Here is a 14,327-nt window from a genome sequence, read left to right on the forward strand (position 1 = left end):
CCTTATATTTAAAATGAACATTTAAAAAATTAATTTTTAGATAATAGATTTAAAAAATATAGATATCTAGAATTGAAAACTTCACAGATGAAACCAAGATGTAAAAAAGTATAAGCATTTTTAAAAGTACTAAGTTCATGAAATTATAATTAGGGAAATGGAAAGAATGATGATGGTAGGAGGGTAGAATTGGTTAATATATGTAAGTCATCTGATGATTAAACCTTTTTAAGATTATTTAATGGAATTAATCAAATGGTTGATTCTGAAACAGACAATCATTACAAACTCACAAGTGAATTATGTTCCAAAAGTTCATTTATAAATTGATGCCCTGGGAAAATGAAGTTTCAGCTCTAAACAGGATTATAAATAGTAGCTAAATCCTATATAAAATCTTGTGTAATCTCTAAAATAGCAATAAGATTTTGTTTAAACAGTACTTACAAGTAAGTATGGTCTCACTAAGAAACATAGCATTATTTTTACTGGGAAATGATATTTATGATATGTGTTGTTACAGTGAAAATGGAATAGTTGGTTCTTAGAAGTTCCTTTGCCCCCACCTGTGAATTATTAGGGTGGTGGAGACCAAACTCTCTCCGGTAAACCATACTTCTGTCCTGAACCACACCTTTTGAGACTTCAAACTTTATAATCCTCTTTTCTCTTATAAATGGAGGAAGAGAAACAAGTTACTTCCTTCCCTTGTAAGGATAGCTGCTGGAAATCCCAGCTTTCTGTAACAGTTAAATATTTGTCATTTTAGAGCATCATGTGGAATTATTGAGAAATACTATCCTGTCTTTTTAAAACTAATGTTTTGTTTCCAGGGAAATCTTCCTCCAGGATATAAGATCACCCTAATTGATATAGGACTTGTTATTGAATATCTTATGGGAGGAACCTATAGATGCACCTATACTCGGAAACGTTTTCGATTAATATATAATAGTCTTGGTGGAAATAATCGGGTATGTAATATTTGGGGGGAAGTCTATACATTTGCTTTAAAATTAAATCATACATTTTAAAAGTTAAAAATTAGTTACATTAGAATGGTTAAAGTAGCATTGTCTTAAAAGTATGAGATTGTGCCCAGTGGTTGAGCTTTGACCTATATGACCCAGGAGATCATAGTTTGATTCCCAGAGCACATGCCCGGATTGCAGGTGCGATCCCTAGTAGGTAGCGTGCAGGAGGCAGCCAATTGGTGATTCTATTTCATTGTTGATGTTTCTATCTGTCTCCCTCTCCCTTCCTCTCGCTGAATTCAATAAAAACATATTTTTTAAAAAATGAGATTTTTCAACTAGGTATTTTGAAATTTTTTATAATTGATATCCTAACCAAATCATATTTTTTCACGTGTGTGTATGAACACATTTATACATAATATAAACTGATTCTTGAATTTTTAAAAGCATATCAGCATATTTAAATCTATAAAAACTAACAAGCTTTCATTTTCAGAGGTCTGGCCGAAATACCTCAAGTGGCACTCCTCAATTGCGAAAGAGTCATGAATCTTTCGGCAATAGGGCAGACAAAAAGGAAAAAACAAGACACAATCATTTCATTAAAACAGCGCAGCCATACCGACCAAAGGTATTTTTGTTTAAATATTATACTTTCTGGATTTTGTTCTTTCTAAATTACTGAGTATTATGAAATAAAAAACTACTTGTTTTAGTACGAGTTGTCCTTTGTTTTTAGATATATCTTTGATTCTTCATTTTCCCATATAAAAAAAGATACCCATTGTGAATTGATTATATAACAACCCAATTTTTTTAAGCAATGTTTTAATAAACACTTAACTGCCTCCTTTTATTCCATTTTTACTTAACAACATGTAAGACAAAGGTGTTCCTGAAACTTCTTTTTTAAAAAAATTTATTGATTGATTTGTGAGAGAGAAGAAAGGAGAGAGAGAGAGAAATATGCATTCATTACTGGTTCTTATATTTGCCCTTACCAGGGATCCAACCTGCAACCTTGGCATATTGGGACCATGATCTAAACAGCTATGCTACCCAGCCAGTACTGAAACTTCTTTTTTATTAAAATTGTGTTTTATGGACCTGGCCAGTGGCTCCGTTGGTTGGAGCATCATCCTGTACAGCAAAAGGTTGCAGGTTTGATTCCCTGTTGGGGCGAGTACAGGAGGAAACTGATGTTTCTTTCTCTCTCAAATCAATAAAACCATATCCTCAGGTGAGGATTAAAGAAAACATATTTCAAAATAAAATAAAATTGTGTTTTATCAAGTATTAGTTGAAATATATATTCCCTTCAATTTCGAGAAACTTTGTTATAAAGCATTTTTTTGGAAATGCCATTTTTATAAAATGAATTTTGAGCTATAACAAAAATCAAGTATATAAAATTGATACAGTTTAATTTGTACAGTTACATGAAGTTGAAGAATACCATAAAAGAGATTTTATAAAAATTTCCACAGGAATGTCATGGCCTTTTTATAATGAGCTTTACAACATTTACTTTTTCCTTGAAGATTGATACAGCTTTGGAAGAAGGAAAGAAGAAAAGAACCAAAGATGAAATTGTAGATATTGATGATCCAGAAACCAAGCGCTTTCCTTATCCACTTAATGAACTGTTAATTTGGGCTTGCCTTATGAAGAGGCAGGTCATGGCCCGATTTTTGTGGCAGCATGGTGAAGAATCAATGGCTAAAGCATTAGTTGCCTGTAAAATCTATCGTTCAATGGCCTATGAAGCAAAGCAGAGTGACCTGGTTGATGATACTTCAGAAGAATTGAAACAGTATTCCAAGTAAGTTATATTTTATGACTTGGAACATTTAAAAAATACAACATAGACCATGTTTAAGTGAAGATTATAATATCATGGACTAAGTGGAGGTACAGATGTATAATTTTATTTGTATACTTAAGAGAAACCCATTTTTAAAAATTTAGAAAGAAACTTGGATACTATGCATATGTTAAAGAAGTTACTACTTTGTTTGCATTTCAAGTTAAATAATTCAAGAAAGAAGAAATGCCAGAAGTAAGTTTAATAATTGCACATACTAATAATTAGGTTAGGAAAAGTTACACTTGGAATGGTGAGAAAAGGAAGGAAGAAAGCAAGGTTTAAGCTGTGAACTAAGGAGATGAGTTCAACTGGAAGGGCATTCCAGATGGTGGAACTACATTTATAGGAGAATGCAACATTTCACAGAAGTTTTCATTTACTTAGGGCACTAAGGGAATAGTAAGCTGGAAAGGTAGTTTCTAGGAAGCTTTATTATAGAGAATAGGACCTCTCTCTCCCAAAATAGGTTGACTTTAGAAAAGGGTAACAGTTATTATTGAAAGTAACTCAAACAGGGATCTGATGATTACTTACTGGAGATTTAAGTTTTACGGTGTTTTTCATGATTAGGTTAGTTTGTATTCACATTCCTTTCTACTAGGTACTAACCCTTTTCTATGTTTGAAATAACTATATAGAAAATTTTTAACTGAACATTGTTAGTTTGGGTTTCCTATAGGACCAGGGGAAAGTGCTCTGGAGTAACTTTTTTTTTTTTTTTTTTAATCCTCACCTGAGAATATGTTTTTAATTAATTTGAGAGAGAGAGGAAGGGAGAGCAAGAGAAACATTGATCAATTGCCTCCTAAATGCACTCCAAACAGGCATGGAACCCACAACCATTTGGTGCATAGGACATATTCCAACCAACTGAGCCACATCAGCCAGGGTTGGAGTGACCTTTTCAGTCTTTTTTATTTTTAATTTTAATTTTTATTGATTTCAGAGGAAGGGAGAGGGAGAGAGAAATAGAAACATCAATGATGAGAGAGAATCATTGATTGGCTGCCTTCTGCATGCCCCACACTGGAGATTGAGCCCGCAACCCAGGCATGTGCCCTTGATCAGAATCGAACCTGGGACCCTTCAATCCGCAGACTGACGCTTTATCCACCGAGCCAAACCAGCTAGGGCTTCAGTCTTATTTTTAATGTGACATATTTTAAATACTTTGTGATTTCCACATAGTAGTAGGTATCTGAAAATATAGAGCTACCATCATTCTATTGCCTCACAATTCCCTAATTTTTTTATTATTTGTATTGTATGTGTGTGAAAATATTAAAAACTAGAACATGTTATGAATGAATGTAAGAATAGTGGTTTAAAACTACAATTTGGAAAACTGAGTATGTTTTGCTCTTATCTTTTGATAGTGATTTTGGTCAACTAGCAGTTGAATTACTAGAACAATCCTTCAGACAAGATGAAACCATGGCTATGAAATTGCTCACTTATGAACTGAAAAACTGGAGTAATTCCACCTGCCTTAAGTTAGCAGTTTCTTCAAGACTAAGGCCTTTTGTAGCCCACACCTGTACACAAATGTTGTTATCTGATATGTGGATGGGAAGGCTGAATATGAGGAAAAATTCCTGGTACAAGGTATGCCTTAGAAAAAAAATGATATAAAGGGTGTGATTAGATTAAAAGAGCAGGGGGTTGGGTGGGATTAGCCCAGATGTATAGTAAAATGCTTTTATTTATTAGGGTGATGGGGGTGGTGGTGTTGGCATTGTAAACAGAGTGGTGTGTAGTGTCCTTTTTCCTCCTGTTGTTCATTCTAAATCCTTTTCAGGTGTGGTGTTGAGTGATTGTTGCCCCTATCTGAGCCAGAAGTATGAGGCCAACAAATGAAAGTATGGCATTTACAGCCCTGAGCAGCCATGAACAATGATTCCTAAATTCTAAAATTCAGGACCTATCTACTAACTTAATAATGTGTTACTTTTAATTTATTTGAAGTATATTGGATATGCCAGGTTTTTATAGTAAAAAAATGTGGCCTGGTACTTTCAGTTTTATCATAATGAGAGATATTACTTTAAACTCCCTTTTTGTTATCTTATATCTTAAATAAGGTACAGAAATCTAGAAGGCAGAAATCAGGCAAGTAGTTCAATCATTAACTATTATAAGTAGATAACAAATACTAATCATCTACTAAAAAAGATGGTGAAAGATTAACCAGTAGAAACCCTAATACACAATTCTAATTTCTTTGTGCTTCATAACATAACATTTTATAAATTGTGCTTTTTTTTATGGAGGCACAAGCTGAGTAATCATGTGACATGGCACACTTGCAAAGAGATTTAGGATAAAATTAAGCACATAGTAACTGCGTAAGGCTTGAATTTTGTTTAAACAAATGTATTTTCTGAACAGGTTGTAATTTGATTTTTTTAAAGGACAAGTCTTTATTAAATATTTTCTATACCCTCATATCATAATACTTAAATGTTTTGTTACTCCTTAAAACCATTCAACCTGGGACTCTTTAAAAATAGTTGTAAGTAGAAATGAAGTTTAAGGTTTATTCCCTATACTACCAAGGGCAAAATGGCTAATAGTAAGGATATTTAATATTTTTTTATTGCTTGTATTATATTCTTGAAAGTTATTAATGCTAAAATAGAATTTATGTTTTTGAAATTTTTAGGTTATATTAAGTATCTTAGTTCCACCTACCATATTAATGCTAGAATATAAAACGAAGGCTGAAATGTCTCATATTCCACAATCTCAAGATGCCCATCAAATGACAATGGAAGATAGTGAAAACAACTTTCAAAACATCACAGAAGAGATTCCTATGGTAAGGGAAAAATTTTTTTAAGTGACTATAAATTTGTGAATAAATGTGTATATTTATAAGTGTTATTTTATTTTAGGAAGTATTTAAAGAAGTAAGAATATTGGACAGCAATGAAGGAAAGAATGAAATGGAGATACAAATAAAATCAAAAAAGCTTCCAATCACACGAAAGTTTTATGCCTTTTATCATGCACCAATTGTGAAATTCTGGTTTAACACGGTATGTTTTTAAATTGTATGAACATAATGATTTTAAAAGATAGGCTTAGTGGTCTACAGTCCATACTGATCTTGATGTAAATTAATAACTGAAAAGCCATTTTCCATTTAAAAGAGCAATAAGTTCAAGTTAGTTTTATCCGGACAGCTGTCAAATAGAATGATAAAAAATTAACACATCTTAGTTCTAATTGGAACTAGTTCTGACTGGAAAGAGAAACTTACTAAACAAATACGTGGTAACTATATGCCTTTGTAAGTGGGTAACAGGTACTAATCATCTACCAAAAAAATTGGTCAAGATTAATCAAAAGAAACTCTAATACACAATTATAACTGCTTTGTGTTTTAGGATTTTTGCAGATAATGTTAAAATTTTGGAAATAAGCTTTTCTTGCAGTATTAATTGATGTTGAAAAGTAATCTAGATAATTCATATAGTTTTATTCATAATCAGCTTTTCTCTTGATTTATGGAGGAATGGATTTTACTGATGAACATGTATGTCCATAGAGGGATAGTCTCATCTGAAGAAACACTAACCAGGGATGAGCAAATGAGTTTTTACTTTCCTTCCCAGAAAAACTCAAGCTTTTTTAAATTAAATATTTTTTCCATTGACCTTTTTTTTTTTATTTTTTATTAGGGAGAGAGAGAAAAAAAGAAACATTGATGTGAGAGTGGAAAATTGATCAGCTGCCTCTCCTGCATACCCTCTATCTGGGATCAAGCCCGAAATCTGGGCATGTGCCTTGACCAGAAATCGAACCAGCAACCTTTTGGTGTAGGGGATGACCACCAAACAGCTGAGCCACACTGGCTATGGCTGAAGTTGTTTTTATTTTATTGTTGTTTTTCATTTTTATCATCAGACTTTAAGAATTGCGAAAGTATACAAATAGCTTTGTGCTAAGATGAACATTTGAGAATTTGTTCCTTCAAGCATTGCTTTCCCAACCACACACATGCTCATTAACGTAAGACTAATTGGTCACGTTTCCATTTCAATATGGAAATTTTCTTGCTTCAGGTGTTGAAATTGCACATTTGAATTACCTAACATAATCCCAAAATTCTGTCCCCACTAATGGAAATAATGTAGGTATCTTAGTTTGCATTCATGTGAAGGACTGTTTAAAATGAACAACCCAGGTGGCTGCAGGAATTTTTCTTTTCTTTATTTATTGCAGTTTACTTCCCTACCCTGCCATAGCTTAAAATCATGATGTGGCTTATTTTAAGACTGGTAGAGACAAAGATGATTCTTAGCCACAATTGTTCAAGGGTCGATGAATCTGGGTTTTCCTCTGAAATGAAATGATTGTTCAGATGTATTATACATAGACCGTATCACCTCCCTATAATCTTTTTTTTTATTTTTTTAAGAATATCATAAGTGGAATTTTCCCTTTCCTAGAGCAAATGCTTTTCATATTGGTTACCATTTCTTGGAATATCAGCCTCAGTGACTAGGAGCTACTTGTCTTTCCTAGGAATACTCTGTTGTTCGTGGAGGGAAGAAACAGGCAGTATGTGTTTCTTCATGATGACAGTGAAGTTCTTTAGTAAATTTAATATATTATGATGCTTTAGGTTTATTATAAGTTAAATAGAATTATGGAGGCTGAGAACATAAACTTTGATATTATAAAATTCTTCCTATGGGAACTACTAAAAAGCCAACAAAGTTTTAGAACAACACATTTATACTCTGGAGATCATTTATATTTTGATTAATAAATGCAATGTCTGAACTGAAGAAGAATTACTTCTAAAACTATTTTAGCCGAAACCGGTTTGGCTCAGTGGATAGAGCGTCAGCCTGCGGACTGAAAGGTCCCAGGTTCGATTCCGGTCAAGGGCATGTACCTTGGTTGCGAGCACATCCCCAGTAGGGAGTGTGCAGGAGACAGCTCATCGATGTTTCTCTTTCATCGATGTTTCTAACTATCTTTCTCCCTTCCTCTCTGTAAAAAATCCATAAAAATATATTAAAAAAAACTGTTTTAATGATTAAAGCTGGGTGTAGTTCACAAGAGTTCCTTTAGTTTCTTTTTTTGGGTATGCTTGAAAATTTTCAGAGTAAAATATTTTATAATTAATTTTATTCATATTTTGTGTTTCCTTTTTTATTAGTTGGCTTACTTAGGATTTCTGATGCTTTATACATTTGTAGTTCTTGTACAAATGCAACAATTACCTTCAGTTCAAGAATGGATTGTTATTGCTTATATTTTTACCTATGCTATTGAGAAAGTCCGTGCGGTATGTATTTAGTTTTTCCTACCAGTAACTTACTGTATATATGGAGAATGTTTTGTTTTGGGAATGTATATGGGTATGTGTATGATAATTTAAGTGATGACTTTATAGGAGAGTGACTTTATAGTGGACCATGTTTATTTTTGCTGTTATAAAAATCATGGCAAAAGAATAGAGATCCTGCCCTGGCCAAGTAGCTCAGTTGGTTAGAACATTGTGTCCATACACCAAGGTTGTGGGTTCAATCTCCCATCAAGGCAAGAATTAACCAATGAATGCATAACTAAGTGGAAGAACAAATTCATGTTTCTCTCTCAAAATCAATAAATTTTAAAAAATCTATATGTATATATAAAAGGCTAAGTGGCCGGCCAGGATGTATGACACGCACTGACCACCAGGGGGCAGACGCTCAATGCCCAAGCTGCCGAGCTGTGGTGACTTAGCAGCAGTTCTCAGGTGATGCACCCCCAGAACCAGAGAGGAGGGAGCCCGATTCTGGGGGTGCTTCACCTAAGAACCACCCTCGCAATCTGCACCCCCTTGGGATATTGGAGAGCTGGTTTTGGCCCGATCCCTATAGGCCAAGCTGAGGGACCCCACCTGCCAGAGGGACCCTCGCTCACTCCACAGACACCCTTCGAGCTACGGTGCTGCCCTAGGTGCAGCCAGTTAGGGAGGGACCGTGGGAAGTTGGCTCCAGGGCATGTCTGGCCCATCTCGCCCAGTCCCACCAACTGGCCACCTTCTAATTAATTTCCTTTCAATGTGCATGAATCCATGCACCGGGGCACTAGTTACTTATAAAAGAATAGAGTCCTAACCGGTTTGGCTCAGTGGATAGAGCGTCAGCCTGCGGACTGAAGGGTCCCAGGTTCGATTCCAGACAAGGGCATGTACCTTGGTTGCGGGCACATCCCCAGTAGGGAGTGTGCAGGAGGCAGCTGATCGATGTTTCTCTCTCATCGATGTTTCTAACTCACTATCCATCTCCCTTCCTCTCTGTAAAAAAAAAAAAAAAATCAATTAAATATATATTTAAAAGAATAGAGATCAGTGTGTTGTTTATCACAAATTACAGACAATGATTTGTCTCAGGAACATAACCTAGATCTGTTTTTGCTTATATATTTTCTGAACATATATATTTACTCTCTCTGCCACTCTTCAAAAAGTATTAATTATACATATAGCCAGTCAGTTATATATAGGTATGTAAGTTAGATATAGGTTCTTATCTTGCATTGCCCTCTTAAGTGTACTCTATTGCCCATTGAATTGTCATACAGATTTTAGATCCTATGTCTATAAGAGTTTTAAATTTAAATTGTAAATTTTTAATAGCTTGCTATGGAGGAAAAATGCTTTTATATTTTCAATTCAAACTAGTAACTACATAAGTTGTTTTATAACACATTTACTTAATAATTTCTGAATTATTTTATGTCTCTGCTTACATTTAGAGAATACATGAAATTGCAAAAATAAATAAAAGGCATTGTACTACCCTACCACTTGGGTATCATAGGAATTTATCTTATTAAATAGCTTACTGTGCATTTTAAATTTCTCTTAAGTACTATGATTCAAATATTTATGAAATCTGTTGTTTTACCAACTTGTTTGAAGAAATTAGGTTGTTAAATGATAAAAGCAAGTTCCAAAGAATTCTTCTAAACATCCTATATAATAAAAGCCTAATATGATAAGTGTCCTGTGGGCCAGTTGGCCGTTCAACCAAACAAAGCGTAATATGCTAATGATATGCTAAGGCCACTCAGCCTTAGATGTGCACTATCCATGAGCGTGCAGACAGTCAAACAGTCGCTATGATGTGCACTGACCACCAGGGGGCAGACACTCCAACTGGTAGGTTAGCTTGCTGCTGGGGTCCGGCCAATTGGGACTGAGCGAGACAGGCCGGACACACCCTGGAGCCCTCCCACAGTCCCTCCCTAGCTGTCCAACCTCCTGCGTCCCTCTCTGGCTCTGATCGTGCACTGACTGGTGGGGTCCCTCGGCCTGGCCTGTGCCCTCTCGCAATCTGGGACCCTACGGGGGATGTCGGAAGAGCCGGTTTCTGCACAATCCTGCAGGCTCGGCCAAGGGACCCCACTGGTACACAAATTCGTGCACCGGGCCTTTAGTATATTCATAAAACATTTCTATAAGGATTCGTTAGATAGTATAGGCATACCTTGGAGATATGATTCCAGCCCAATCTAATAAAGCAAGTCTGACACTAAAACGTTTCATAATCTTTTTGCTGGTAAAGGGTCTTGCCTTCAATTTGTGAAACAGGCAACACCTCTAAAGCCAGTAAAGCAAAGTACAATGAAATGAGCTATGCCTGTAATAAAAGTAGTTGTCTCTAATGGAGAAAGAACTTAACTGGCTAAGGCAGAAAAGTGGAAGGGAGACTTTTCAGTATTTACTTTGATACATTACGATTTTGAAGATATAAATGTGTTACCATTTCACACAAATTTTTTTTTTTAATTTTCATATTCAGGAAAGAAATAAGTACAGCTACTTAAACCATAGAGTTGTTTACTTTCTGCAAATAAAGCGCCTTTGGAACATCTACCAGGAGATCCTAGTGTTATTTCATTGAAGAAAAAAACAACTTTTCAAAAGCATCTCACATTCCAATTTAGAGAACTGTGGTCTAGTCCAAAATATCAGCATCTTATTTAATCGAGCAAGTCATTTGTAGTGGTTGTTTTATGTGGGTTTTTTCCTATATACAAAATGAGGAGAAGTAGTATCTGTCTCTGATATCTTACTGAATTGTTTTGGTGATCAAATGCCAAGAAAATATAAAATACTTTGAAATACCAAAAGATATGTAAAAATCTACCATGTAATGTTATAAATGAGTGTTGTTATATGTTTTAATAGGAAGAAACTGATTAAACTTTTTTTTTCACCTTTAGATCTTTATGTCTGAAGCTGGAAAAATAAGCCAGAAGATTAAAGTGTGGTTTAGTGATTACTTCAATATCAGTGATACAATTGCCATAATTTCTTTCTTCATTGGATTTGGACTAAGATATGGAGCCAACAGGAACTTTACGAATGCATATGATAATCATGTTTTTGTGGCTGGAAGGTTAATTTACTGTCTTAACATAATATTTTGGTATGTGCGTTTGCTAGATTTTCTAGCTGTAAATCAACAGGCAGGACCTTATGTAATGATGATTGGAAAAATGGTAAGTTGAGAGGTATCTGATCATATCAGTTTATCAATATTGTTTCTTAAAATCATAAAATCGTTAACATAGCTTTACTTGAATCAGAGAATGTTGTTTCATGTGTATTTGCTTTGTACTCCAAATCAACCATTCCTAAGGGTATTAACTTTTGAAGATAATATTTTTATGTATATTGTTGGGGTGGGGACACATTTTATTTACTTTGAAATGCTTTAATTTTTAAATGCTACTTGCTATGGAATATTTGAAATTAGAATGAAAGACAAGAATTTGTTATTTCCGATCTGAATTTCTTTTTATCCTTATTGTTGTTACCCTAAACCAGGGGTGGGGAACCTTTTTTCTGGATATTTATGACATCATTCAAGGTCCATAATAACTTATCAACTTAAAAATTAGCCTGCTTAAAAATATGGTGAGATGTTTAATTAACTCACCCCTAATTTCTCGGCAGGACCAGACCAAATGATTTTGCTGGCCTTGTGTGGTCCACGGGCCAGATGTTCTCCAATCCTGCCCTAAACCAATCTATCATCCTCTTGTCCCTCCAGCAGTGCAGTAATCTGTTTACTCACAGCCACTCTGGTTTATCTTCAGTCCACATTATAGCTGGAGTAATTGTTTCAAAATATAAATCTGAATATGTCACTTCCCTTTCTTAAAAAATATTTTAATGGTCTAGCATTGCTCTTAGAGATCAATATGCTTAGTGAAACTCATAAGCCCTACCCAGTTTGCTTTTCTTCCTATCTGTGCTCTATTCAGACAGGTCTTCCTATATGTTCTTTAACATAGCCCCTATCAGAGTACCATAGCCCATGTTCTTTCTTCCTGGAGTGATCACCCTCATCTACACTCATACCCTTAGCCTTTTTGACTAATTAACTTAGGTTTATACTTTAGTTCTCAGCTACAGACTTGATTTTTTTTTTTCCAGGGGAGCCTTTTTTATTTCTTCCAGCTGGATCATGTTTATTTGCTGTATAGTTTTATGGGACCCTTGTTTCTTTCCTTCAGAACATTAATGTCTAACTGTATTTTAAATCCTAATCTTATTGGATTATTTATACTTTCCTCTAGTCTATAAACTCTTTGGAGTAGGAGCTTTGATTTTGGTCACCTTTATATCTCTAGAACTTATCACAATGCCTGTCACATAGTAGGTTCTCCATAATAAGTAGTTGTTGGTTGGGTGGATAAAGCCATTACAAATAGAAAAAACAAAAAGCATAAAAATGCTTAACATTCATTTTAATAGGTTGATTCTTAAAATTTTTTCTTATATGAAATTAGAAAATTAAACTAATTATTACTAAGTAGTTTTTAATGTTTCTTATCTCACAGATACGTAAGAAATGCAAAAGGTATTAAGATAATACCTCTGAACTTTGTGAAACCATGTCTCTCTTTTTTGACTTTACCAGTACTATAGTTGTTTTTAGTAATTGTGTAATCTAGCTTGAGGAGCCTGTCCTACTTAAAGTATTTAGAAAATCATGAAATGTTAGTAAGCTATCAATGAGGCCTATTGATTAAAATAATGGGTAGGGAATATAGGGATTCATGGAAAGAGATTAATTTGTGAAGACATTTAACAAACCAAGGGATGTGATCTATTCTTTGAAAGCTTAAGAGAAGATATGAGTAAAAAAGAATATCCTGACTGGAGCTTCTTCTATGACTAGAGGCCCAGTGCATGAAATTCACGCACTGGTAGGGTCCCTAGTGCTGCCCAGGCCTCCCTCCCTTCCCCAGGCCGGTCCCGCCCCCTGGTAGAACTCCTGGATGAACTCTTGGTTGAGGGGACAATTTGCATACTATGATTTTATTATATAGGATAAGGAGTAGTTAGCAGTCAAATTGAATAGACAGGGTATAGCCTAAATTATATAGAACACTAAAAATGGGGACTTTCGAGGAGGAAAATATAGGGGAGATTGTTGAAGAGTCCTATCCTTTGCCCCACTTGACTTCTTTTCCATAAAAGGAAAAAGTTTACATTTCTTTGTCTTTTTCTTATCATTTTGGAGTAACTTTTCAATGTATGGATGTTGAAAGCAACTAGTCAGATTGTTCATTATGATGATTTTCAACAAGTGAGGCAGTCCAAAAAAGTCTCACAAGTGTTTCTCAGTCTCAGCTCCAAGCTACCACATAATCCCATTATTATTGTACTTTGCAAGATAATGCCAGCTAAGCAAATACTATTATAGTTTATGTCTTTAGTTCTTTCCTCCTCTCTTTATGAATCCAGGCTAGTTTTAAGAATTACGTCTAGATCATCTATTCCTTTCCTGATGTAGTATGTCCAATTCTTTGCTCTTTCCTATAGGGTTAACCATCTGGCAGTTTTTGTTTTTTTTTCTAATATAGATGTTATGTTTAATGTACAATTCTTTATTGTTTGTTTGTTTGTTTGTTTTTGTTATCCTTACCAGAGTATGTCTTTATTGATTTTTTAGAGAGAGGGGGAAGGAATGAGGGAGTGGGGGGGAAAGAAAGAAACATTGATTAATTGCCTCTTGTACACATTGCCCTGACCCGCGTTCAAGCCCACAACCATTTTTGTGTATAAGACAATGTTCCAAATAACGGAATCATCTGGCCAGGGCTAATGTGCAGTTCTTTATTCACTGAACTGAACAATCTAAAATGTATTGTGCCTACTATCATAAATATTTTCAGTTTTCAGTGGTTAAAAAATGCAAACTCTATTCCACTATTAACACTTGGATATATGTATACCTTTTCACCCTCCATGACATATATTTGAATACATGTGTTTATTTGTGTCAGACTTCACACAAATAAATGTATATAAGTTTTATCAAAATGGGCCTATAAAATGTATGCTATTTCTCAATTCTTTTAAAATATCTGCTCCCTTTTATCCTATATAATAAAATAAAAGCCTAATATGCAAATTGACCGAGTGGTGGAATGACCAATCGCTATGATGTGCACTA

The 14,327-nt window shown here is 34.6% G+C and overlaps 1 protein-coding gene across 1 annotated transcript in view; it reads left to right on the forward strand.

Moving 5' to 3' along the window:
- TRPM7 (transient receptor potential cation channel subfamily M member 7) overlaps positions 1-14,327 on the forward strand; it is a 125,890-nt gene that overhangs the window by 60,524 nt on the left and 51,039 nt on the right. Inside the window, exons 14-21 of the mRNA XM_054716236.1 lie at positions 834-974; positions 1,474-1,608; positions 2,519-2,799; positions 4,221-4,449; positions 5,507-5,662; positions 5,739-5,882; positions 8,018-8,146; positions 11,080-11,358. Coding sequence (XP_054572211.1) covers positions 834-974; positions 1,474-1,608; positions 2,519-2,799; positions 4,221-4,449; positions 5,507-5,662; positions 5,739-5,882; positions 8,018-8,146; positions 11,080-11,358 — 1,494 coding nt within the window. The remainder of the gene's footprint in view (positions 1-833; positions 975-1,473; positions 1,609-2,518; positions 2,800-4,220; positions 4,450-5,506; positions 5,663-5,738; positions 5,883-8,017; positions 8,147-11,079; positions 11,359-14,327) is intronic.

This window comes from Eptesicus fuscus, chromosome 5 (genome assembly GCF_027574615.1).
Source record: "Eptesicus fuscus isolate TK198812 chromosome 5, DD_ASM_mEF_20220401, whole genome shotgun sequence".
Classification (NCBI taxonomy): domain Eukaryota; kingdom Metazoa; phylum Chordata; class Mammalia; order Chiroptera; family Vespertilionidae; genus Eptesicus; species Eptesicus fuscus.